Raw genomic sequence first — 26,973 nt, forward strand, 5'->3', positions numbered from 1 at the left:
TTTTTTTTTTCCGTGTATGTCCGTATAGTAGTTTTATGAGACTCCTGTATCTGCCGTTCGTTCTCCTCTGGAATTTGAATCCTACGTTGGATATGATTTCTCAAGTGTATGTTCGTATGCGGTGTGGAGTAATACATATGTGAGGCGTTGGCCGCATACGAATCAGTGTGGAACTTAAACTTCGAGCCACGAATTGGTTTGTGATCCTGAGGTTGTAATGGAGGATCAAAGCGATAATTTATATTTATTTATAATTTTAAATGTTTATATGGGTATTTTTTCATTAATAATAATATTGAAATACAGTTTAAAAACTACATACAATTTTGCTAACTAAATTTTGTTCTTTTTTTTTTATGACGTACTCGTTATGATTCAGCAGAAAGAAGGGGCCTGAGTCTATTTTGCAGTAGAAAGTCGGAGAGTGAAAAATTTATAAATTTTGCCAAATCAATTTTGCCTCTCTCCATCAAAGTCAAAAGACGGCCAATCTCCGTATGATTATATGTGAGAGTTCAGGTGATCTCACAATTTCAGTGTCGAAACAAACGCCAACACTGACGATTTTCTCATAATCACGAGTTTAAACTTTGAAATCGACAAAAATGTTGAGCAGTGGTGCATTGCAAAATTTTGAAAATAAAGGAGAAAATTGGAGGCATTTAAATGCTGAGAGAGCCTTCTGAGGGATAAAAGACTAAAAGTGTTGAAAGGAGAAGCAATGGTAGGCACGGTTAGTAGAAAATACTAAAATAAGACATCTTAAGTTACTAATAAGATTATTTAGAGGGGGGTGGGCGTCTTAAGTTACTAATCATGAATAAGATTACGTATTCTTACAATTACTATGTTACCTCTTGTATTCTTTTTTATATAAAATTTTATTTATTTTTTATAAATTAACTTTAGATGTAAACTAAAAAGTATACTTAAATTCAAATTTCAAATAAAAACTTATAATCCAAGATTTAAAATTTCAATTTTTAAATAAAAGTTTTGAATATTAAATTAAATTGATAAATTTTGAAATATAAAATTATGTTCATGGTTGGAATTTAACTGAAACAGAGGAAATAAAATTAGAATTCGACTTTAAAATTTCAATTTAAGTAGAAGTTTGGATGTTGAGAGAGGTGATAAGGGGGCAGTAATTTGGTTCATGAATGTGTCTATGTTTAATCAAAGGAAAAGGTTTACCCTTGAGATCACATCACATATTCACATTGCGTAGTTAGTGGTATTGCAATCCAAAACAAATTTGACATCTAATGGCCATTTTCAATTACTGAATACAATAATGATTTTGACATTTTAACTACTGAAATCAAACCAGCACATTACTCTGGTGCTTGAACATTATTTCTTTAAGAAATAGATAGTATGCTATCCGTTTCGTTTATTTCATTTAGAAATAAACTTAGCTGAAAATGTGAATCAACTAGAATTCGAATTCGGGACTTCGCATACCAATTACCAACCTTTTTACCACCTGCGCTAGGGACGGTCGGTGTTTAAACATTAGAATTGACATATTGTGGATCATCATTCACAGTGAGGCATGGTTATTCAACAAATTGCCATATTTGGATACTCCGATGTTTGAACAATATGAAACTGCAGCTAAGTTTGAGTTTAACTCTTTTGAAATCTTATAACAGTTGAAAGCTTGTGGATCTCTAGAACGTAATCTGATAAATGACCCAAATAAAGAATTGTTTTTTGTACTGTAACAACTTTGGTTTGAAATAGTATTAAGCCATGGTAACTTAAATTCTTTAGACGCCTGGTGTAGAATTTATGAATTTCTATTTTGATTTTGTTAGGCTATATTAGGTTAGGGAGATATCCCCCCAACCACTACTCAAAATGAGATAGCTCTCTTGTTCAAGGGTTAACGGGAAATAACCTGTTAAGCTTAGTTCTTCCCCACATGGAGAACAAGCTGGATCAATGAATTTTTATCCTTTTTGCTTTCTATTATATTATGCCCCTTTATTTTCTTTATAATTTCTTTTAACTAAGTTAAATTTTCTATGATGATTTATAAATATATAAATTTGTGAAATAATCTGCTTTTCNTAATAAATAAAATTCAATATATAAGAAAGAGATAGAATTAATATGTAATAATATAATTTGAATATAGGTGTGAAAATATACTTTCTATTTTATAATTTCTTTTAACTAAGTTAAATTTTCTATGATGATTTATAAATATATAAATTTGTGAAATAATCTGCTTTTCTATATTTAAAAATATATATTTAGCCGTTAAATTATAAAATAGAAAGTATATTTTCACACCTATATTCAAATTATATTATTACATATTAATTCTATCTCTTTCTTATATATTGAATTTTATTTATTACTATATTCAAAGGCAAAATTATCATTTTGTTTAACTTTTATCAATTCAATACCTTATTTCCCTTTAAACATCCAAACACTATTAAAAGATATTCTCTAAGAACAAACAAACAGCATCCAAAGGTAATTTAAAACTTGTTCAATATTATCCTAAAATATCTCATGTTCTCAAGAACAATAAAAATTATTGTATATTTAGTTTTTGAATCAAAAAATTATTGTATATTTAGTTTTCGAATCAAAAAATTATTGTATATTTAGTTTTCGAATCATAGGCAGCTAAGGTATTGATTTTTTATTTTTAAAGTATATGTTTCATATTTTATAGGAAACACTTCAAAAGAAAAAAAAAAATCACCATAAATCCAATAAATAGAGCCCATTAGTGGCACATGGGCAATTTTGGACGAGGTTTGGACTAAGGACGAACCCCGACCGTTTGAACTTAAACCCATCCAAGGGCATCCACGTCATTTCAACTCATTTGAATTCGAATCCCCCAACGGGCGCAGATGAGTCAAAAATATTAAATAACTCAAAGTATTAAAAACCAGGGGCATCGGAGTCATTTCACCACCTCTATTGAGTCCCCCACTGGGGGGCGGGGCCCACTTCTCACGTGCCAGCGTTCAGATCCGCCTCTCAAGGACCCCCCCCGTCGCACGTGGCACCCTATTTTTTGAATTCGTTAGCGGGCGCACATCCAATTCGCCCTCTCTCTCTCTATCTCTCTCTCTCTCTCCTCACATCTCTCCGACCACCCCGAAAGAGAGGGGCGAGAACGAGGACGAAGCGATTGGAAAAGGGGAAAACCCTTACCCTAATTTTCCCCTCTCCCCGATTTCTCAGGTAATCTCTTCTTCTTGGCCAATTTTCACTAGTTTTGGCGTCTTCTTCCTCGATTATTTCGAGTAGGTCTTGATCTGTGGATCGAAGAGGGATTTAACGATGTCTATATTGTGCGATCTTGGTAGTTCATGATTGATCTGAACGAAACCCTAATCTTGAGCTCCTTAATCTGTGTAGTTTTGGGGATTAGATCAGTTGTATTAGAGTTTTGCGTAGAGAAATTCGGATGGAGAGCTCAGAGGAGGGGAAAGCTCCCCAGAAGGAATGCGTTAAGGTCGCTGTCAACGTTCGGCCTCTCATCACCGCTGAGCTCCTCAATGGATGCACCGATTGTGTTACCGTTGTCCCAGGGGAACCCCAGGTTGTGCCCTTGTTTGCCCTTGTTTGCCCTTCTTTTCTACTCCTCCATGTTCTATCGGTTTGATTATATTAATAAAGTAAGCTTTCATGTTTTGAGAAATTGTAGTTCTAGGTTATCCGCAAGGAAATTTGTTAGAATCTTGGTTTATCGAAAAATCTCCCTGCAAAATTTGAATGCCTTTCCATTATTGCCGGTATAGCCTTTAATTCTTCATTTTAAGGTCGCTAATCGAGTGGAAATGTGAAAATATTGAAACTTTCCTATTCTTGAAAATTCTCTTAAAAAGTGAATGTGCAATTCCTTATGTTTGGTTGTTTTATAGGTTAAAATGTTGTCCATATTCATTAATTATGAGTATTTGTGAATGAAGGTGCAAATTGGTTCATATGCTTTCACATATGACCATGTCTATGGTAGTTCAGGCTCTCCATACTCTTCCTTATTTGAAGAATGCGTTCTTCCGCTTGTTGATGCATTATTCAGTGGTTATAATGCCACCGTCCTTGCTTACGGGCAGGTAATCATTCTGGAACGTATTGCTGTTCTTTTGGCTTTTACATACTTGTAAACACATCCTTTCTTTCTGGCTTGTTTGATCTTTTTATATTATAATTCTGTTTTTTTCTGATTTCAGACTGGTTCTGGTAAGACTTATACAATGGGGACTAACTATACTGGCGAATCCAATTGTGGAGGAATCATACCACTAGTAATTGAAACTATATTTAAGAAAGTCGAAATGATGAAGGACTCCACAGAGTTTCTCATTAGGGTCTCATTCATTGAGGTATGTTGTCTGTCAGCCGCGCTGTTTTGGGCCTCCATGTCCTTTAGGATTTATCTCTTTGCACCTTCATTTTTTTTCGTTTCCAAATTTTGTTTCCCTTGTTTTCCTTGTTTGGTCTCTATATATTCATGAGAGTCTTTATTTTGCAGATTTTCAAGGAGGAAGTCTTTGATTTATTAGACTCTCAGTCTCATGCAGCTTTAAGAACTGAGGTTGGGTCTGTTGCTAAGATGACTGCACCTTCTAGAGCACCCATCCAAATCAGAGAGACAGCAAATGGTGGGATCACTCTCGCAGGTGTTACCGAAGCAGAAGTCAGAACAAAAGAGGAGATGGCATCATATTTAACTCGAGGATCCCTTTCCCGTGCAACGGGAAGCACTAATATGAATAGTCAATCAAGGTTGGTCTTGGGTAGATATTATTATTTTCCTGTTACTGCATTTGGTGGTTTCTCATGATTAACAGTTCGGCTAGCACTTACAATCTCATATCAAAATAATTACCTTAGATTTGAAGTACAATTGGTTGTCATTAGTATCATATAGTTTGCCAAATGATCAAACCAGTCTTGACTTGGGCATGAAATAGTAAGTACATTTATTGTGAGATAATGTTTTTGCCCTTGCTAATTTGCTATTCTTCTTTTTCATTTCCTTAGTTAATTGTCACCCTATTTTCTGTCAATCGTGCTCATTTTTGTTGCGAGAGCCTGTTCCTTTTTCGATGATTTACTTTTTTTTTTTTAAACTTGCATGTTTAAGGTTGCACATAATTTTTTAGCTATCGTGGCTCTGATGTACCGTTCCATTTTTTTTTTGCATGGGGTTCATTTCTCTAGTCGTTCACACGCCATCTTTACGATTTGCATCGAGCAAAAGAGAATCTCCAATAACTCATCTAATGGTGTGGTTATGAGTGATGTTGGTGATGACATTTTGTTCGCAAAGCTTCATCTGGTGGATCTTGCTGGTTCAGAACGTGCAAAACGTACAGGAGCTGATGGACTTAGACTTAAAGAAGGTGAGAAAGCTCTTCCCTCCGGCTGTTTCTGATTTTAATTGGCAAGTAAAGTTTGAAGTTATTCAGTCGTCATTCTCTGCAGGAATACATATAAACAGGGGCTTGCTAGCTCTTGGTAATGTTATTAGTGCATTGGGTGATGAGAAAAAGAGGAAAGAAGGAGGCCATGTTCCTTATCGCGATAGCAAATTAACTCGTCTATTGCAGGCATGTTCTTTTCATTTGATGTTTATGCTTCGCTTCTTAACTTCTGCTCTGCTTGACATATGAGATTTTATGTAAGTGCTCAAGAGTCCATTGTCCTTCCATCCACAATCTATGCTCCATTTTTAATTCATCCATCCACTAACTTTACATTAAATGCCCCAAAACATGCTTCTCATGTCTAGCTTGGACCTGGAGCTGCTCCAGATTAGCTCTAAGTAGGGGTTGTTCTTAGTTTATTTGTGTAGATTTCTGTGCTGTTAGTGAGAGATCACACAGATTTAATGCTTGCTTGTTTTTCTTCTTTTGTTTAGTTCACAATGACAGAATAGTAAATTAAGGCTGTCGCTAATTTTTGCAGGACTCTCTTGGAGGAAACAGCAAAACTGTCATGATTGGTAGGTGTTTCTAGAAGGTCTAGTGAAGCATTTACTTTCATCTTTGCAAGTGGACGAATGTACTCATGTCTGATGCCTATTGACTGTAGCTTGCATTAGCCCTGCTGATTCAAATGCTGAAGAGACAATAAACACTCTCAAGTATGCAAATCGTGCACGCAATATTCAGAATAAAGCGGTGGTATGTTACTTTTTAACACGGAAAATTTTACACTACTTTGAAGTTTGTTGATTAGTAATGTTTACTTTGTTTTGGGACTTCAAGATAAACCGTGACCCAGTAACTGCCGAAATGCAAAGAATGCGCAGTCAGTTGGAGCACTTGCAGGCTGAACTCCTATTTTGTCGCAGTGGAGGTTCAGCACTCGAGGAACTTCAGGTAAGGTTCCATATGTTCTCTATATTAAATTTGGTTTTGTTCAATATAATATAACAGTACTTCTTTATAGGTTCTTCAACACAGAATAGCTGTGCTTGAGGTAAGAAATAAAGAGCTTTATCAGGAGCTAAAGGAGCGTCAGATAACCTGTGAGCAGTTTGCTCAACGGGCACTTGAAGCTCAGGTACATGGAACACTTGATATGACTTACTGTAAGGGATCATCATAAGTCATTTGTTGCTAAATATGTGTATTTAAAGCCTAGAAATATTGTGCTGTTGATTTCTTTAGTCCTGATAACTTCATTCTGTGGACTGCATTCTGGCAGTTTCACAATATGTCTGAAGTTCTTTGTGTCTATTTTTTATTTTTTCCCCTGCTGTTAATTGTGTTAAACAGAACTTCAGAAGCCAGAATTATTGTTATTTTTGGTTTCTATAGTTGAATCAACTTAGTGCATTGTAATGACTACCAAATCTATTAAAATCTTTATCCCGTCAGAGCATACATACTCATAAATTGCTTGTTCAGGTGGAAAAGGATAAACTTGTTTTGAAGATTGAATCAGCACGCAATGGAAAACCGTGGGACGAGATTGATAAAACAGATGAGACACAAGTTAGCATATGAACCTGAATATCCTGCTTCTTTCTGCAGCAAGTACTCATAACATTCCTGTTTTGTCCTGAATTTTCCTGTCGCAGGAACTAGACCTAGTGAAGAATTATGTAGCAAAGATTCAACAATTGGAGACACAGCTGGTGCAGGTTCAGAATCGCTGCAGAAATGGTATCCAGGATCGCCTTGTGTTGGAGAAAGACATGCTTTTAAATGATTTAACTCCAAGTTGTGAGGGAGAAACCATTGATGTTTCCAGTAAGTCGATGGAAAATCCATTTGTCTTTCACGTGCAGTTTTCTTTATTATTTCATTAATTTGAATAGAAGGCCTGTATAGTTGTGGTCAATTGTTAATATTTGCACTTTGCTTGGAATATCTGGTTTCAAAATATCGGGGTTAATTTAGGGTAATCCTAGGAGCTACTATCCCTAGAAATTACAGCTATACTGTTTATCATTGTAACTCTCCCAATAATCTAAAACTGAATTAAAATTGATTTAATTCTCCATATTCTCGACACTTGAATAACAAAGGTTATAGATAGAAAAATTTAATATTGAAGAATCTTTTTCGTTCTGACTTGGGATATGGATTGGCCAGTTTTCACATTAAAGTTGAACATAAAACATTTCTTTCCCCATTATGCGCAAATTCAAAGGAAAATCAAATGTTTTAGAGGATTTTCCTGATCATGTAGGAGTCATACTTCTGAGTTTTTCTTTTACGTGTCTGTGGAAATCTGTTTATTGAGATCAATGTATTCAGTTGAAGCTGAAGAAGACGAAAAGGAAAGGGAACATTCATCACTACAAGATAGGCTTGATAAAGAGCTTCAGGAACTAGACAAGCGGCTTGAACAAAAGGAGGTAATCTTTTTTAGCCTTTTTTTGTTATAGCATCATTCATTCATTCCAAATATACTGTTTTTGTCATCTTAATGACTTCTCAATTTCTTAAATTCTATCAACAGAAAGAGTTCCTGTGAGATATGAGCTGTTAATCTGTCTATTTTCAACTTAGATATGTCTTTGAATTTTCATTCATTAAAATTAATAATTGATTGAACGCATGATCATTCGTTATTTTGATTTATGTTGATATCTAGAAGGTATGGCCCCTTTATGGCAGCATGGTAACTTCTGTTAAATGCTGCAGGTCAAGATAAATGAGCAACAAAATTTTAAAAGGGATAAATCAGCAAAAAAAATAAAAATTAGTCACTGTATTCTTATACTTGTGTAATCTAAGCTATCTTGCACATGCTACCATTCTTTTTTGTTGAAAGGCGGAGATGAAACAGTTTGCAAGAGTTGATACATCAGTTCTCAAACAGCATTATGAAAAAAAGCTTTTAGAATTGGAGCACGAAAAGAAAGCACTGCAGGTATCCTTATTTATTTCCTAATTTAAAATAAAATTTGAAGGTTTTAAGATTTAATCAAAAGTTTATTTTTGCATCTACAGAAAGAGATTGAGGATCTTCGTTTCAACCTTGCAAATATATCTTCTTCCTCTGATGAGTGTGCTCAAAAGTTGAAGGAAGATTATCTTCAAAAATTGAACATGCTTGAAGCTCAGGTGTGTGAATATTTTTTACCTTTCCATATTTCTAATCTGCTATAACATTATCCAAGTTCGCTTGCAGGTTGCTGAGTTGAAAAAGAAGCAAGACGCTCAAGCACAGTTACTAAGACAAAAACAAAAAAGTGATGAAGCAGCTAGACGTTTGCAAGAAGAAATTCAGCGGATAAAATCTCAGAAGGTTATTGTCAGCTAAGCAAAATTTTCCCTACAAACTTGTATGTTGTGCAATTACATTGTTAGTGACATTTTTCCCCTGCATGATTAGGTTCAACTTCAACACAAGATCAAACAAGAATCTGAACAATTCAGAATATGGAAGGCATCACGAGAAAAAGAAGTCCTACAGGTAGTTAATCTTTATCCTTTTGATCCCTGATGTCGCTCTCATTCATGCTTGTTGGTAGAATTTGTGGAACTAATGGAATTGAATTACTTGTATTTTTAGCTCAAAAAGGAAGGACGAAGAAATGAGTATGAGATGCATAAGCTTTTAGCCTTAAACCAAAGGCAAAAGATGGTAGAGCTATTTATGCCCAACCTCTTTTAGCATTACTGTTTGTGTAAAATGTAACTTACCCTTTTGCATTTGTAGGTTTTGCAGCGGAAAACTGAAGAAGCTTCTTTGGCTACCAAAAGATTGAAGGAGCTGTTAGAAGCAAAGAAAGCTTCCTCTCGTGAGATATCTGGTAAGGACTTCCAAAGCAATTTTCCTTTTATCTATCTTGTTAGTTATTATATATTCTGCTAAGTGATATACATCTGAGCAACTTTTTGTAAAGCTCCAGGGAGCGCAAATGGTCCAGGGATTCAGGTGCTAGAACCAATCTTTAAGCTTTACTGTATAAGTAAGATTTTTCTGTGATTCATAACTAATATCCATATTTATTTTGCTAAAGGCCCTGATGCAAGCTATTGAACATGAGCTTGAAGTTACAGTAAGGGTGCATGAAGTTCGTTTGGAATATGAGCGACAAATGCAAGAGTAAGGCCTATGTTCTTTTTTCCCCATATTATCTTTGTATGCCCCTAAAAAATCATATCCACAAACCATGATTCTTCAAGTCATTGCCATGTGAACGTTTGTCGAATTGGTAAATTCTAAGGTAAGATTGAAGGAGCATAAAGTGAAGAATCTGAATTTGAAAGGGAAAAATATGGAAAGTAATAATAATAGGTTGATGTTTTGTATATTGGTTGGCCTGAAAGTCAGGTATACAAATATTTGGCCCAAAGCATTGTAAAGAGAATTAAAATCAATCCAAATGCGTCTTACATTCTACTTCATTCCACCCTTCCTTTCTTCATCATTCCTCCCTTTCTTTCTTCTTGTCATTCCTTTTTGTATGCGTATGTGCAAGTTCATGCACTCCTACATTCCTTATAGTGCCGGATCGTGTAGTGTTTCGACCAGTTTGCTTACTTAGGAGTCACAAACGAGCCAACCAACAAGACCTTCACCAAACTCAATTTTTTGATAAATATCTATGTTCAACGTACATTTATTTTTAATCAGCAATGCATTGGATTTGTATTTGAATTTTGACAGGATAATATTGACTGTGATGTTACTGTAGTTTGTATCTCCTAGCTACAAAGCTGAACAAACAGGTCCAAACACACAATTCAGACCTTTTTGAGTGTTTCGCTTGGAAAATTAGACGATCCCTTTTTTGCTCCTTTCATGTATTCTTTCCTCCCCATATCATGTGGAAACAAATTTCCTTCCTCAATTTAGCCTCTAGCTTGTGCATACATTCTAAATACTTGGTAAGATCCTTGGCAACACGAGTATATAGGTCCTAACTGTTTACATTAATTGTAATACTTCAGCTTGTTGTAATGATTCACAAGGCTAGAGGATCATCATATTCTTCCTAATGAATGTATGTGGTATGCATGAACAAATCAACCTTGGTATGCTGAGACCTTGATTTACTGAGACCAGCTGAAAATTAAGTCGACATAACAACTGTATAATATTGTTATTTTTCCTATGGCCAGGAGAGCTGCAATGTCTAAGGAGGTAGCAAGGCTGAAAGAAGAATCAGAAATGTTTAAACAGAAGCTTATGAGGTTCCTCAATATTCCTATTTTGTTTCCTTTTCAGCTGAATATGTTTCTGATGTAGTTTGGCACTTTCAGTGATTGTCCTCAAACAATGTCCCCAAGTGCGAGAAGTTCGAGGATCTCGGCCCTGGAAAATATGCTAGCAACATCTTCTAGCACACTTGTTTCCATGGCCTCTCAACTGTCGGAAGCTGAGGAGCGTGAGCGGTTATTTAGTGGCAGAGGGAGATGGAACCAAGTTAGGTCGCTTGCGGAAGCAAAGAATGCAATGAATTATTTGTTTAACCTCGCGTCCTCCTCGAGGTAGAAGTTTATGCATAAACTGGACAGAATTTTCTTCTTCTTCTTTTTTCCCTTGTGAATACCTTATCAATAAAATTTCATCCTTCAGGTGCTTCTTTTCATATATCTTCTTTACCTCTTTATGGGCTTTCTAGGTGTCAATTACGAGATAAAGATGTGAGCTGTAGGGAGAAGGATGCAGTAATAAGCGAGCTCAAGGAAAAGGTGGTCAGGCTTAATGGCATGGTTAGACAATTGGAAGCACAAGTGAAGGAACTCCACAACCTAAATATGCAGGTCAAACTCATTTCCATTTTGTCTCCCTACTTTATTCCTGATTTGGTGTTTGCATCTGTTATCATTCACTTTGATAATTAGTCATTGGTGTCTTATTGTTGTAGACTCTTTCTTGCACAGTTTTTCACTGTTAGAAGATTCCCAATGCACAGTTTTTCACTATTAGTAGCAAAAGAATTAGGATAGAAGCTAGTGTTGCCAATAGAATGTCTTTTTTCTCCTAAAAGGGGATTGGATCCTATCTGTTGGACTGTAACTTGTATGTTATCTTTGACTGGACTAGTTTCATGGGATCTCTCTAGCATGATGACATCTCCTTGTTACATGCTACTGGAATTATTTTCTACTTACTGAATACTTTGAGGTACTGGCTTCACTTTGTTTAATTCATACTTTTACCATGACAAGAATTGTTAGTATTTGAGAAATGCTGTTTTGGACTAGCATTCTTCTCGACTTGAGAGGATGGAGACTAAAGACTAAATAGTAGTGGTGGACATGGCAAATTCAAACAAAGCTGAGCTGAGTGTAGGAAAGGTAAAGACGGGAGAGAAGGGACAGGCGAGTGTAGGATACTGACCTAATAAGCCATGATTTTTTAGGGCCTATTTGAATTCATAATTAATTTGATTGGTTTATCTCGTTTGATAGTCAAGGTGCGCATGGCAATTGGTTGAAGGGGAGTATGAAATCATGTGACAATATAGCGTATGCATCCTTAGAACTATTTTCTGCACAATATGATGAATCACCTTCAAGGTGAATGCATTATCCAGTAGGTGGACCAAGATTGAGCCTCGTAGGTTGCAAGCATAAAAGAAAATCCTCTCGTTCTGACATCTAAACATGCCCTAACTAGCCAACAGGATAATTTGACTGATATAAATCTTTGCCCAGTTGGATGTCGGGTTCAAGTAGGATGAGGATGACCTATCGGAGGGTGTCCCCTGTGCAAGCTACCTGTTTGTCCTCCCTGACATAATTGTAGTGTTATTGTCCTCAATGTATTTTCCTTCTAAATTTTAAAATGGAATTCATGCAGTGTTCTTACAGTAACTGATATATCTTTCTTTCTTTCTTTTTTATTTGGTCGACTCTTTATAAACTTGTTCAGCATTTCTGGTAGTTCTGTTTTTCAAAATCTTTGGCCATGATCTGTTTATTACCTAGTTATTCAGGGAAGCTGATTAAAATGATTGTCAACATAGGAATTTTCTGGTAAGACGACTGTGAAGAACTCAGATGAAACCATTGGTAATGGAACATTAAACTCTGAAGAAGATGGGCGATCCTATGCTCTGCGAAAGGTATTTGGGCAATATAATTTATTGCCAGTTTATTATTAGATGCTAGAATGCCTTTTATTTGGGCAATATAATTTATATTTTCTAACAGCTTCTTAGCAGAGAAGATTAATTGGCCCTCTGGATCAATTAGCAGCATAGTACATATGAATTGTAAAATGCTCTTTTTTTTTACATGTATTAACATTTAAACCAATTGCCGTAGGCTCCTCGAACCTCCCAATTTTTTATGCAAGGCAGGCATAGTAACTTCGCCTTCTTGGACGACATGGACATATCAGAATCTGAGCATTCAGAGGAGGGTGAACAGGATGCAGAAGATGGGTCAGATTCAGATTGGGTGGAATCGAGTAAAAAGATTGCTACCAAGCGATCTAAAGCAGCTGCCCTACTAAAACCCAAGTCGGATGATATTTCTGGTGAGGTAAATATAAAACCGGAAATGCCAAGTGAAGAAGGAAGACCAGAGATTGAAAAGAATGGCCCCGGCCTGTGTTGCTCTTGCTCGAAAGTCTCTTCGTGCAAGACTCGGAAATGCGAGTGTCGGGCTGCAGGTAGTATTTGTGGCGGCTATTGCGGTTGTGTATCATCAAAGTGTGCCAATAGAGAAGGTGAATTTATCAAGGAAGAGATGGACGGATTATCTTGCATAGATGCTGCTGAATCTGGTGAGAGTTATTCGTCCTCAGATCATGTAGATGACGAGAAGACAATGGAAATGGTATCTCATGGAGCGATGCTGCTGCAAAGAGCACTCACAGAGAATCAGATCAAAGAAAATCTAGATGGAAAACCAAGAAGACCCTTATCTGATATTGGAAACACTGTGGTATGCATTTCTTTGACTGAAGAACTTTATACGATCTGATCGCATTATAATATGACAAGTTATTCTGGACTATTTTCTTTTTTCATGCTTTTGCTTTCGTGTCAATTCTGACACTAGTTAAGAGTCTCCCAGCGTACTTCAGCTCATACAGTTAGTTGTCAGCATCATTGATCATCTATGAAAAACTAAGTGATTTTTACTTCAGGTCAAAGAGAAAGGAACAAAACCAAAGCAGAGGAAAAACTGGCGCAAGTCGACAATTCAGCTTGTTCCGGCAGAACCTCCTCCTCCCGCCTTGCCAGAAAACAATGAAGCTCCAAGGATTAGGGATGATATCCCGCTTAGACTACCACGAGCAATGGATTCAGCTCCCTTGGATAACAACAATCCTCTAGCAGATCGAAATGCTGCTAAGCACGATGAATCGGTGAGCACCAATAAGGAGAACAGAAGTGTGGTTCCTCCGCGATCACCCTTTCGGTCAAGAAAGGTCACTGATGAGAAAGAAAATCAGATGAAGTAAATGTTGGTATTATTAGTATCCATCTGGGTTCTCTCTTTCGTTCTATTACTATTGCGGCATCCTTGTGCATCACCCTGTTGCAATGTACCTTCCATGAGTTAAAACATCGAAAAGAGTTAACTCCAGCTGTTGACAATTTGAGCAGCGAAGTCTCGCGGTCAAAATATCTTTGATGGTGAAAGAGGTAGCAGAATTCTACATGTATTTCCTCGATCATTTTGCCTACCTATTTGCCTACCTATTCTTTCGAAGACAATACATATACCCATGTTAATTGTGGTAGTTTCCTTGAAACCAATTCCAGTTTCAAATTACTTGTATTGAATTGGCAGTTACGGATATGGCCTTCTCCTCTTCCGGCATTCACTTAAAAGACTTCATGTATTTCCGTCAATATTGTTTGTCAAAATATTCTTTTGACGAAGCCACCGATGCTACTAAAGTTGGTAGTTTCAGTTTACTTCAACTAATTATCATTTTAAGGATATATTTCAAGCATTGACTAGCTGACAGCTTTCACAAATATTTTGACGGACGAAAGAGGAACTCAAAGTAAGAAGTTCAAGGAAATGGTTAATTCTGTTTTTTTTTTTTTTTTTTTTGCCTATTACCTGGCATGACGTGAGTATTATTTTTTTATACGAAAAAAATAATATAAGCTAGATGATCAATCTTTCAAATCATTCCATGCTTTGGCAACACATCAACCCTTGAGATGGAAGTGTGCAGATAACGTTCGAATAGACCAACTAAAAAAGCACATCAAAAAAAAAAAATAAAACATCAAAAAATCCATATACGGCAAAGTAAAACAAAAGAAATGAGTAAGAGTTTTTTCCAATAATGTGCCTTAACTGTCAGACTAAATTTTTGGTCGTCTGAGAACGTAAATGAGATCAACAATCAATAACAAAAATTGCAGAGAAATTGAAAGTTTTCCTTCTCTTTTTCTTTTTTTTTTTTTTTCCCGGCGGTCTACTGTCACAGATAACCGAAAGCCAATGGCCCAAAGTGAGTTCACTTTCTGGAGGGGACTATTCCATTCTCAGTCAAGTATTCCACGAATTCATCAATTAAATAAGGCCATGCACTGTCCTCCTCATAATTGGACAGTTGAGGATCCATTGTCTGCAACAAGAGCAACAAAAGCTTCCATGAAAAAAAGTCCACTAGAAAAAAGAAAGAAAAAAGAAACGGAAGTTACCGATAATTTAGGTAAATCTCTAGGACACAGAAATAACTTAATTATTTTCCATGAAAAAAAAGCCCACTACAAAGAGAAAAAATGAAGTCGATAATAATTTAGGTAAATCTCTAGGTGACAAATAAACTAATTATTAATATTTAATCACACTGGGCGAGTGCTTGTGCAGAAGATGAGAAAAGGGTACTGCAATGCAATCTGACACAAAAATGTATAAGTAAACAAAGTTTAGTGACATTTTAGAACACATGAAAAAGAAACCCTTTTACCGTATAAAATCAATATGGACTAGAAACTAAGAACATTTAAAATCCCAAGTTGAACCAACAGATAATCAAGGAAAAAAAATGGTCATGGAGAAATAACCAAGCAGAAATGACGCACTAGCCAGTAGACACCACATCATTAGGGTAAAAGGGAAAATTACGTTCTAGCACATAAGGGAAAATTACGTTCATGGACAAAAAAAAAAAAAGGTACTCCAATGGTACCTTGACAAATTCCAGTAACTGAGACCAAGTGTCCCTGGAGATTGCTTTGTTATGCTTGGCCTGTAACATTCGTAAATATAATGACGAACATCAGCAGTAGCAGCAAAAATTGCATGTTCAATCAAACATCATGTAAATGGATAGAGCGTATAGTGCAAGCTTCTCTCGTGAGCACTACCTGTAAAAATTGGCACCAATAATCAACAAAAGGCCAATGCTTTTCTGCAAACAGCAACTGCCACATGCCAATAGCGGTATCCAATTGCAGAGACTTTTGACCCTTCAATAGAAAAATCAACAAATTCACTAAGAGCTAAAGATTCCAGAGTTTTATGAACAAAATTTAATAAGAATGGAATTCATCCAAACTCCACCCAATATCAGTACATTATTGGCGCCAACTATTGGTTTGGATGGTTCAAGATAGGTGAACATCAGGCCAAAATGAAAAGTGTAAATTCAAGAGGGGGAAGACACTAGAAAGAACTTGTAATGACCACATATAGTCTAGAAACTGATAAAAAAAATATAGCCCCTAAAGCGTGAACTTAACTGTGAGACACCAACACTTTGATGCCCCTTCATTTTTTTTTTTTTAAGCTTGAATTCTGCTAAGAATAAAAGTTAGCACCAATAAAGGGCTTCTCATAAGGCCATACCTTTTCCTTGGCCCAACTGAATGCGAAGTTGTAAATCTCATGAAATTTTTCTGCACATTGCAGAATTACATAAGCACTTTTTGGAGAAAGGTTAAGAATTTCATATTTATAATTCAATGGAATGCTAAAAAGAGTGTGCAACTAATAAATGGTTATAATTTAAATTCTTAAAATCACTTGCAGCAATATCACTCAGTTAAACAAACAAAATGTTGCATTGCTTGTAAAGAATTGTAAAGCACTTACGTTCATCTTTCAGCTCAGCACGCAAAGCTGGCAATTTTTCACGGAACTTCTCAATTGAATCTATCCTGAATGGAAATGCTGTGTGATTTAGTACAAATGTTGATTTTCAAATAAAATAATAGTTTGCTGGTCCATTAATATGAAAAGAATTCTACAACAGAAGGCCCAACTCTCACCCAAGTGATTGAAGCCCACCAATAAACTCTTGTCGTGAGAATTCACACATTATAGCTGCTTTCATATGCCAAGATATAACCAACTGTTCATGAAAATAGAAACCAATTTATCACTGCACTAATAGAGGGTAAAAACTAAAGAAATTCTTCTTTGCAAATTTGCAAAGTGCACCATTGCGATCGATCCAGCATCAGGCATATTAATAACCAAGAATCGGTTAGAGATATATACAAGTAATAACAGTGATCCCTGATAAGAAAAGGCAATCCATGCTACCAATGTGAGCCTACTTACAGTAGCTGATAGCCCTAATGCACCTCTCAAGTTCAGAGCAGGTTTTGGCCATAAAAGCATAAGCATATGGTTGGTTAGGAAGGTCCTAGTCAGAGTCACACCAGATGTTAAATTGCTATGTTGCTTGACTAGCAGTGTCAATAGTTTAGATCAACCAGGGTTAGCATACACCAACTAATATGAAAGCAAGCACTGATAAGTTACTCATGAGAAGAACTAAAATGTTGACAAATAGCTACATTAAGAAGAAAGCAGACTACTTTAGCAGATAACAAATCTGCTAAATGATTATTGGAACTTGAGAGAACAAATCAAAGCAATTTCATTTCAATCAGCTTGTAATAGTTCTGTAAGGATATGATACTGAACGGAATGGATGCAGATGGTGTTATGAAAGCACGCACCATAACGATATCTTGTGGATCCACCTGCCAGAGTATACCAAAAAGAGCAAGTCAGAACAGCAAAAGAAGAGAAAACAAAAAAAATGCTTCCAAGTCAGGAAACAGAAACTTCTATCGAATAGGGTCAAGTAAATTAGCAGAATTCTGGCAAGAATAAAGAGTAATGTAAACGGAATGAACTGCAAAATTGTGTAACAGAGCCAATGAGCTATAAGAGAGAATATAGCAGTTAAATAGCAGAAAACTAGGAAGAAAACCAACAGGAAAACATGAAGACCATGGTAAGAAGATTAATAGGGGAAATAAGCCAATGATCTTAAATAATAACTAACAGTGGAATTTGGCCCTAAGGTAGTCCAATCTAGTACTCTTAAAATAGAGGGGAAAAAACAGCAAATCGTATCAGAATGTGTCATCTATGATAATAAGTATGTCTGGAATTAACTAATCATGATAAGATAACACAACATGATATCACATCTACAAAAAAGAAAAGCCACAAATATGGAGATCCAAAATAATTTTGGCACAAAAATAAAGGTAATACATGTTCAGAAGATGTACAAATTACATTACAGATTCAATGTTCTCATTATATACCTGCAAATCTTCGCAGAGAAGAGATATGCCATCCACCGTAATCATGTCAACATAAGGGTCTAGAGAAAAAGAACGAGAATTTCATTGATATGGAAAGTTCCAAACTGCGAAGCATGCTAGAGATGGGAATGAATGAAACATGAATAAATAACAAATTGATAAATGAAAGTACAATGTTGCACAGACGGATATCCGAGATCAATACAATACCACATGGATAAAGCAATACAACAAACCCTCAATATTAGGATACCATATATTGGCAAACAGGGTTGAAAAAAAATTGAAAAATTAAAATTTCATATTTTTATAAAATATGATACATATTAAAACAATTTATACGCTAGGAAAACACAAAGCAATAGCCCAATTGTATTTGCAGTGCCTCCGACTTAAACAAGTCATGGTTTTGACATGTTGTGATGCAAATACAACTAACTTTGAGACACTGATTAGTATCAAAATTTTAAGTAAATACTCAACTTTTCACCTTTCATATAATCCGTTTTAAACTAGCAACATGACTACCAACTGATGAGTAGTTACATTGGAGCAATATTCCTAGCCTTCTGTCTAAAATCCAAGTTCTTCAACGATAACAAACATAAAAAACCAACAATATGCCATTGAACATTATCCAACATTTGGCCATGGCCAAAGCAAAGAAAACATTTATTACCTTTATATCTATTATAAAGCTCTTCAAGACGTCTAGAATCCGTCACTGCTCGAATCTGCGGTTGGCTAAAGAACGCATCAAAAGCCCTCTCTAGTTGCCAATCACAAGCTTTAAGTAACTGAACAGCGACCTTCTCACTGTACAGATTACAAAATTAATGATAACAATAAATGTTTATCACAGAAAGTTACAGAATAATAGACCTGAAAGAAAATTTTTCATCAGAATCTGAAAGCAACCTAGGGGCAGAAAAGAAAATTAACCCCAAAATAAACAATAGACAAGTAGCTAGATAATAAAGTCTTTAACGTGAAATCAAAAAGCAGTATGCTAAATGAAGGTTAGTATGTATTTGCGAGCAAGTGTCAATGAAGAGAGAATTTTCAAAATTCTAGGATGTGTAAATATACCATATACCTCTGAGTAGTACTATGCATGAAACAAATAGATTTTGCATCTTATGCTTCAATTTCATGTATATCAACAAAAACCACTCATTTCCTACAATTCTTTTTTTTTGGCCTCATTAGTAAAGCAAAAGAAAAATCAAGAATGTAACTATGAATGCGCTATTTTTATGTTAAATCTCTAATAATGTTTTATTATGATAAATATAATATCATGCAAGCGAAAATGTCCAATTTCTCACCATATAGGCACTTAGAAAGCCCAATCTCTAAGATGAAGAAAAGGAATAAAAAGCTAGTAAATAAACAAAATAAACAGCATACTAAGAAGCACACCTGGTACCACTGATTGCTATGAACTGCTGGACTTTATCCCTGTTTCCTCTACCCAATTTGTGCTGTCAACACACATAAATACAATAAGAAAAAAAATAGAAATTAATAGCAAATGCAAATTCAAATAAATGAAATGACGCACTTAGAAACAATAAAGAAGAGAGATTTTAGTCAAAGAACTCAACCTAATAGTTATAGAATTCTTCAGTTTTCTAGCTATCAAATTAGAACGATTTCACTGTCGACGTCATTGAATTTACTCCATCTTATCCATTAAACCAAAATTGAATTATAGAACAATATCTATTGTTAGATAACAAGAGCTTCTATTCTTCATAGGGCCAAAAATATCCATTTTCCTTCACAAGCAGAATTTAGCGGATAAACAGTACATTAGCGTCACCAATTGTTCAACAGGCAACAAAACATTCAAAATCTTTATAGAAAATTATTTCTCCATGGAGAACCCAAACCTAAATCAAAATCATTAAAAAAAAAAAAAAAACTACAACAGCAGATCAAGAAGCATAATATATGCTAAATTCTTTTTCACCATTTACGACCAGGAAAGGTCGGATCAAATTAGCTAAACATCATCATATAATTCTATGAAAATAAGCATCACATTCCACTTGAGAACCTCCAAGGATCTACACAACTCCTTCCTCTAAATTAGCGGTTAAAGGAAGAGCGTCTTTAAACCTATCTTGTAGACACAAACAATAACATCAAATTATCTCAAAAAACAGAAGATCACAAACAGTAGAAGGATTCTAATCCCAAGTGCTAACCATATTGAATTCGTTGCGGAAACCCTAATCGCTTCTTTTCCGAGGAGAAATTCTCCTTACAGAATCGAGAAGACGAAGGCGAATCACAAACTTTTCTTCTTGGAGAAGGGACTCCACAATAGGGATCCGAAGAGGGGAGAAAAGAGAAAAATAATTAGGGTTTTCCGAGTACTCCTGTTTCTCTTTTCCTCCCCTCTACTTTTTTTTCTTCTTCTTTTTCGTCCCTCTCACTCCCTCTCCGACTTGCGTTTCCCCACTTGTGGATACAAAAAAAGTCGAGCCACGAAAACACTCTGAAGTTACCATCATAGCCTTGGAGATTTCAAGAATGACGGTGTTAGAACGTAAACGTGAGGCGTAATAAAGAATCTTTGAGGGGTAATTATGTAGTTTGGCACTGCCCGAGAATATGGGTCCCTGTATGCGATCTCGACCGTTGATCTAGCTCTTATTTTAAGTAAATTAACGGCCCAATTAAAAATAGCCCAGGCCCAATAAGAGAACCGGCCCGTCAAAAAGTTCTCCTTTTTAGAGGGGCATTTTAGGAAAATTCAAAAATAATCGATTGACTTTTTCGAAATTAAATTCAAATCCCGTAATTACAAAGGTCGGTTGCTGATGCGACCCATCGTGCGGTCCTGATTCAATCTGATCGTCCTTTCTGGTCCCTCCTCGCCTAATTACAAACTCTTTTTTTCTTTTTTTTTTTTTAATCCCTCCCATCGCTTTTCTCTTTGTTAATATAATAATCTCTTTGTTAATATAATAATAAACCAAACCCATTACAACGTCGCCCCTCCTCTTCTACGTTTCCTTTTGCTTCCCCTCCAGTTCTAGGGCTCTTTGCCCCAAAACCCTCACCCTTACCGTAACCCTAACCCTAAAATGGATCCATCGAAGAGGAAGCGCGGCCGCAAGCCGAAGCCCCCCGTGGCGGAGACCATGGACCTCCAGAAGCCTGGCTCCGGCGCCGCGCCGTCGCCCTCCGCCCTCGACGACGGCGAGGCCGCCTCCGAGCTCTCCTCGCCGCGGCCCCTCAAGGGGCGCGGCCGGCCCCGGAAGACGCGGCGCCAGGGCCGCTCCGCAGCCGCCGTCGGCGGCGGCGACGACGACGTGGGCGACAAGGGTCCCTCGTCCCCCCACCGTAGGGGCTCGCAGGTCGTCGCCGCCAACGGGGAGGTCCTGCCGATCGTCGGCGTGGAGCCACCGCCGCCGCCAAGGTGGGACCAGGTGGTGAAGGTGATGCCCTCCATGGACGCCGTCGTCAAGGTGTTCTGCGTGCACACCGAGCCTAATTTCTCGCTGCCGTGGCAGCGGAAGCGGCAGTATAGCTCAAGTAGCAGCGGCTTCATTATCTCGGGGCGGCGGGTGCTGACGAATGCCCATTCGGTGGAGCACTACACGCAGGTTAAGCTGAAGAAGCGTGGGTCTGATACCAAGTATGTGGCGACCGTGTTAGCCATTGGGACAGAGTGCGATATTGGTAAGATTGGATAAGTAATTTCACATTTTCTTATATCAAAATTTGCTCTTTATATTCAGGGTTTCTTAATTGTGTAGTGAACAAAGAGATAAGGCGATATTTGTTGGAAATTGCATATGAGGTTTTACTCTATTATTAGAACTTGCTTACTGAAATGCCTTGGAAGCTAGGGGAAGAAGAATGGTTTAATTGGTGTTTTTCACAAAGACTTTAAGAGAAAGGAGTGTTTTTTATGTTAGTGAAGTCTCAGAGTGTCTGGTCCAATGAATATGTAGAACAATGCCTAGTTTGTGGAGAATATACATTATTGGCTGTAGGATTAAGAAGCCATGATGTGATTTTTTTCTTTTTTTTTGGACAATAAAACCAGGGAAGGCCCTTGTTCGAATAGCGGAACTAATTAGAGGAACAGTAGGGCACCGATGTGGGCTGGCCCTGTTTTCCCACTGTAACAGCTAATGAAGAAACCTTACATCTAAGGTTTGCATCAGTAGAAAACTATTAAAATTAACTATTTAAAGATGAGCATTTAGCTGGCCTTAAGGTTTTCATTCATGGTGTGTTGGAAAATACGAATTTTGTCACAATTTGCTTGGAAAGGAATTTCACTTGGCTTGCACCATACATCCTAGTGAGCAAGAAATGACATTTTGGGTACTAGGTTAGTGTATTTTTTTTTTATTATCGCTGTTGAAGTGAACCATGCGACTTCTTTATGTGTATGACTATAATTCACTCATAATGTACTAAACCATGCAAAAGTATTATTTTTTTGTTTCTGCTTTCCAAGTAGAAAGAGGGATATTTAGACAAGTTTCTTTCATTAACATTAGCCTAGGAAACATGGCAAGTGCATCCACTATCATTCATTTGGTCAGTATTTGTCCATCGCATGTCCTGCAATATCCTGCACATCCATTTCATACCGATAGTATGTCGATTGCATGTCCAGTTCCGAGTTGTGTCTCGTCTGGTGTCTGTGTGCTTGTAGCCTAGAGATTGCAATCTCATAAGTTAGTCCTTGCAATCTCATTGTTGTTAAAGCACTGTCATCTTGTATTTGGTGCTTAAATCTGAATTTTATTCTCTTTTTTTTACACTGACAGTTTCTAAGTCTTTAGTTATACAATTAAGTGGCAACTTTGTGCATGTTGAGACTGTAAAAAATGAATAAAATTGCATCCTGAACAAAAATTCTTGTCTCTTCATTCAGGCTAGATGACATTTTGGTAGAAACATTCAAACATCAAATAAATCAACTTGTCTATGATCTATTCTCAGAAGATCTTATCCATATTGTAGTGGATTGACAAATTTCCATGCTTCAGCAATGTTGACCGTCAGTGATGATGAATTCTGGGAAGGCGTTCCTCCAGTGGAGTTTGGATCATTGCCTGCCCTCCAGGATGCTGTTACTGTTGTTGGCTATCCTATTGGAGGAGACACAATCTCTGTAACAAGTGGTGTTGTTTCAAGAATAGAGATACTATCTTATGTCCATGGCTCCACAGAACTTTTAGGCTTGCAGGTTGGAATTTATTTTTCAGCTTATTTCTAATCCTTAATGATAGCACAATGCGTTGTTCCAGTGCAATTAAGTTTTGTTATTTACCTCCATCCTGGTTTTAACAGATTGATGCAGCTATAAATTCAGGAAATTCAGGCGGTCCTGCTTTTAATGACAAAGGCAAATGTGTTGGCATAGCATTTCAGTCTCTTAAACATGAAGATGCAGAGAATATTGGCTATGTCATACCTACTCCTGTTATCATGCACTTCATTCAAGACTATGAGAAGTCAGGAGAATATACAGGCAAGTGTTGTTTCAGAATTTGAAAATATTTAGCAGATATTTTCTTTCCATTATTAGTTACTCTGGGCCTTTTGTTTTTTGTTGGAGCTGTTTTGTATCCTTTTTTTTTTCCCCTCCTTTTATCTTTAGTTCTCGATATACAGTAAATTGTAGTTATTCATCTGAGTTATATGTGCAGATGCTGGAAATCGCTGGTTTATATTTTAAATGGCGTCCGTTTATGTCCAGCTTACATATGATGTGTAAAGTGGCCCGGGGGCACAAGTTTAAGCTTTTATTTCGTGAGCAATCTATTGCTCCAACTTCAATAATATATTTGTTTTCTGACATTTGCTCTGGTCAATATTATTGTTGCATCCACATGTGTTATGAGAATGTCATGTCCTATTTTGTTTCTCGGACTACCAAATGTGCTGATCTGCTAACTATTATCATCTTTTATTAAATAATTTTTTACACAGGGTTCCCTATACTTGGCGTCGAATGGCAGAAAATGGAAAATCCTGATCTCCGCAAAGCCATGGGAATGAAGTCAGACCAGAAGGGTGTGCGTGTGAGGAGAGTAGAGCCTACTGCACCAGAGTCGCAGTGTTTGCAGCCATCTGATATTATTCTGAGCTTTGATGGTGTTCATATTGCTAACGATGGAACAGGTCAGTCAGAAATATCTTTTATGATTGACACACATCTCATAACATGCAGATGACTTTTCCTAAAAAGATTGCATGGCACAGTTCATTTCTTAGTGCATGTGTTATTTCTCTGCTGAGCAACCTACTGCAATCGCAAACCACTAGTTTAAACATCCATATCTTGCAATTTTCTGTGTTTCTAAGCTTTGCTAAATTGTTTCATAGCTGAATACTACATTTAGAAGTTAGAACCCTTCAGTATTTTGGTATAGTGCTTTTTGAATTTTCCGTACATGGATTCTTGTCATGGAGATTCTTTAAATCTTCTTATGGTGTATATTATGTGTTTATATATGTTCATATATACGCTGATTAAGTTTCCCGGGTAAAAGTCATATTGAAATTTTCTTGTTATAGAATGAGCACTTGAGTATGATGTTTTGATCCTATTTCATATTGTAAATGATTGCCTTACACAAGAATTTATGTACATGATTTTGTTGTGGCCTTTAGTTCCTTTCAGACATGGTGAGCGCATTGGGTTTAGTTATCTTGTTTCTCAGAAGTATACTGGCGAGAAGGCTGTGGTTAAAGTTTTACGTAATTCAAAAGTTCATCAATTCAACATAAAGCTTGCGACTCACAAAAGGCTTATTCCTGCTCACATTAAGGGGAAGCCTCCATCATATTATATTATTGCTGGCTTCGTCTTTACAACCGTCTCTGTTCCTTATCTTCGTTCAGAGGTGAATACCTTCCTTTGATTTCTTCTTATAATAGGATATGCGTAATGATAAAATTGGTTGGACGTCTGCAGTCGTATGTCTAGTCTAGCCATTTTATGTCAACTGGGAGGTGGTCCTTGCATAATCAATTTAGATATGCTATATGTTCACACGTAAACTTCTATTTTTCAGTTTTCTCGATTGAGTTGATTTTTAGGGCCAAATGAATCCACTATTTAGTCATGCTAAAACATATTAAGGAATTGATCTCATCACCATTTAAATGGATCTAAGATGAATGTTTCAGCATGCTGACTGCTCCACAATTTCGAATAGAATGATTAAGCTTACTTAGTGTAGTCCATTGAATTTTGAGTCTTGTAAGAAGTTTTTTATTGTGTTGGGATAGAAGGTTAACTGACATAAGCAGCAATCTTACTCCACACCAATCAACTAGATATCTTTTCAGCATTTCCTTATTTTTCATTTTCTTATTTTTTTACTCTATTATAATTTGATATGGCGATTATTTCATTCTTTGTTCGTTAGAGAATGGACATTTTTTTTGTCCGAAGAATTGATATGTTTGTATTAGGATATTTTGCTTCAGACTATTCTGGATCCTTCGTCTCATACCGGTTTGATTCTTGCACCTACTATATAAAATACTTAACCTTCTTTTTATTTCAGTATGGCAAGGATTACGAGTACGATGCACCTGTCAAGTTGTTGGACAAGCATCTGCATGCAATGTCACAATCACCTGATGAACAGCTGGTGGTGGTTTCCCAGGTTTCTTTCTCTTTCCATGTCATTGTTTTGACAAATGAGATGTTCAGCTCATGTCCGGCCTTTCTGATCAAGTTAACCATTTTCTTGCTAATTGCTCCTTCCACTGTTCAAATTTAACACGTGGTGTTTTCTTATACTCTTCAGGTTCTTGTAGCAGATATTAATATTGGTTATGAAGATATTGTCAACACTCAGGTACTTGCTTTCAATGGTCAACCAGTTAAAAATCTGAAAAGCTTGGCGGCCATGGTAGAGAATTGCCAGGAGGAGTTTTTGCAGTTTGATTTGGAATACCAACAGGTCTCCCCCTCCCTCCCTCTCTCCCTCTCTATATGCATGCAAGAGTTAAAATGAAGTTCAGTGCAGTGCTGTGTCCTTTTTACCCTTTTGCAGTGCTGTATTTTGAATTAAAAAAGGGGTAAACTTTAATTTGCCCCTCTGTGGTGCCCCGTGTGGTTTATGTCGTTTTCACTTTGTATGTGATTCAAAAAGTCGCACTTAGCTATCATGTGGTTCAGCTCATTCACTTTGCAACCATGGCTCAAAAAAGTTGCACTTAACTTCTCTGTGGTTATCAAAATATTTCACCTTGCTAACCAATGTGATAATAGATTTTTTTTAATACCCAATTTGATAATAGATTTCTTTAATAAAAATAAAGATATAACCATCGGGTTGTTACGTGCAACTTTTTGAATCACAGGATGGCAAAGTGAAAATGAGCTAAACCATACGGGGTTAATACCCTAGATATAGCATGAATATCCCATCTCTTCTACTGCACCTTGTTGTAAATTTTCTGTCGGGGCTTTGATTTATGTTGCTTAACTTGAAAGAAGAATACAAACCCTGCTGTTGAGCGGCGCAATTTGTACGGTACGGCATATGGCTGATGTTTATTGTTTAACAAACACTGGAATTGCAAATTCATAGTTTAACAACTATTGATAGTTGTTTAATTTACGATGCCAACAATTGAGAGGTTTTTCAGAAGGAAATGAGTCATAAGTGACATTCATTTTTGCTTTTCTCTAGTATTGTGCATTTCGAATTTGTCTTCCTATTCATTTTCCTTCCCTTTTAATATTGTTGTCTGATACCTTCTGTCATTGCAAAATATTGTGCTATAATGGAGAGCTAAAGCATGTTCCTTTTGTTTCCTTTACAGATTGTAGTACTCGAGACAAAGACTGCGAAGGCTGCAACGCAGGACATTCTTACGACACACTGCATACCTTCGGCAATGTCTGAGGATTTAATGACATGAGGGGAAGCAACATGGAGATTGAGGCACCATGTCCTTTTTATTGCGGAAATTCTGATGCCAAATTTCATTTTTCTTTCCTCTACCCCACCCCCCCC

The 26,973-nt window shown here is 36.6% G+C and overlaps 3 protein-coding genes across 4 annotated transcripts; 2 read left to right on the forward strand and 1 right to left on the reverse strand.

The window, feature by feature from the left end:
* On the forward strand, nucleotides 3,092–14,338 carry LOC109712198 (kinesin-like protein KIN-4C). Of its 2 annotated transcripts, none has more exons than XM_020235631.1 (28): nucleotides 3,092–3,219; nucleotides 3,397–3,580; nucleotides 3,951–4,097; nucleotides 4,215–4,367; nucleotides 4,517–4,770; nucleotides 5,209–5,390; nucleotides 5,473–5,597; nucleotides 5,956–5,992; nucleotides 6,082–6,173; nucleotides 6,258–6,371; nucleotides 6,442–6,555; nucleotides 6,903–6,989; nucleotides 7,076–7,247; nucleotides 7,758–7,858; nucleotides 8,278–8,376; nucleotides 8,457–8,570; nucleotides 8,638–8,754; nucleotides 8,842–8,922; nucleotides 9,022–9,093; nucleotides 9,169–9,262; nucleotides 9,356–9,387; nucleotides 9,473–9,558; nucleotides 10,578–10,649; nucleotides 10,719–10,946; nucleotides 11,081–11,222; nucleotides 12,431–12,529; nucleotides 12,732–13,355; nucleotides 13,561–14,338. In XM_020235631.1, exons 2-28 carry the CDS (start codon nucleotides 3,446–3,448, stop codon nucleotides 13,876–13,878), a joined length of 3,891 nt encoding a protein of 1,296 aa, XP_020091220.1. In that variant the 5' UTR covers nucleotides 3,092–3,219; nucleotides 3,397–3,445; the 3' UTR covers nucleotides 13,879–14,338. The 2 variants fall into 2 exon arrangements, with proteins under 2 accessions (XP_020091220.1, XP_020091221.1); XM_020235632.1 differs by having other exon boundaries at nucleotides 9,362–9,387.
* LOC109711927 (DCN1-like protein 2) lies at nucleotides 14,680–20,418 on the reverse strand. The gene is made up of 11 exons (XM_020235301.1): nucleotides 20,167–20,418; nucleotides 19,376–19,437; nucleotides 18,633–18,769; nucleotides 17,954–18,012; nucleotides 17,354–17,377; nucleotides 16,655–16,737; nucleotides 16,479–16,543; nucleotides 16,233–16,282; nucleotides 15,752–15,853; nucleotides 15,574–15,633; nucleotides 14,680–15,006 (listed from the first exon to the last, which is right to left on the reverse strand). Exons 1-11 carry the CDS (start codon nucleotides 20,167–20,169, stop codon nucleotides 14,896–14,898), a joined length of 756 nt encoding a protein of 251 aa, XP_020090890.1. The 5' UTR covers nucleotides 20,170–20,418; the 3' UTR covers nucleotides 14,680–14,895.
* On the forward strand, nucleotides 20,938–26,967 carry LOC109711695 (protease Do-like 9). Its single transcript, XM_020234859.1, has 8 exons — nucleotides 20,938–21,649; nucleotides 22,978–23,177; nucleotides 23,282–23,462; nucleotides 23,924–24,115; nucleotides 24,608–24,840; nucleotides 25,510–25,611; nucleotides 25,756–25,911; nucleotides 26,780–26,967. The coding sequence occupies exons 1-8, from the start codon at nucleotides 21,052–21,054 to the stop codon at nucleotides 26,876–26,878; spliced, it is 1,761 nt and encodes a 586-aa protein (XP_020090448.1). The 5' UTR covers nucleotides 20,938–21,051; the 3' UTR covers nucleotides 26,879–26,967.

The sequence above is a fragment of the Ananas comosus genome, linkage group 6, assembly GCF_001540865.1.
Source record: "Ananas comosus cultivar F153 linkage group 6, ASM154086v1, whole genome shotgun sequence".
Taxonomy (NCBI): Eukaryota; Viridiplantae; Streptophyta; class Magnoliopsida; order Poales; family Bromeliaceae; genus Ananas; species Ananas comosus.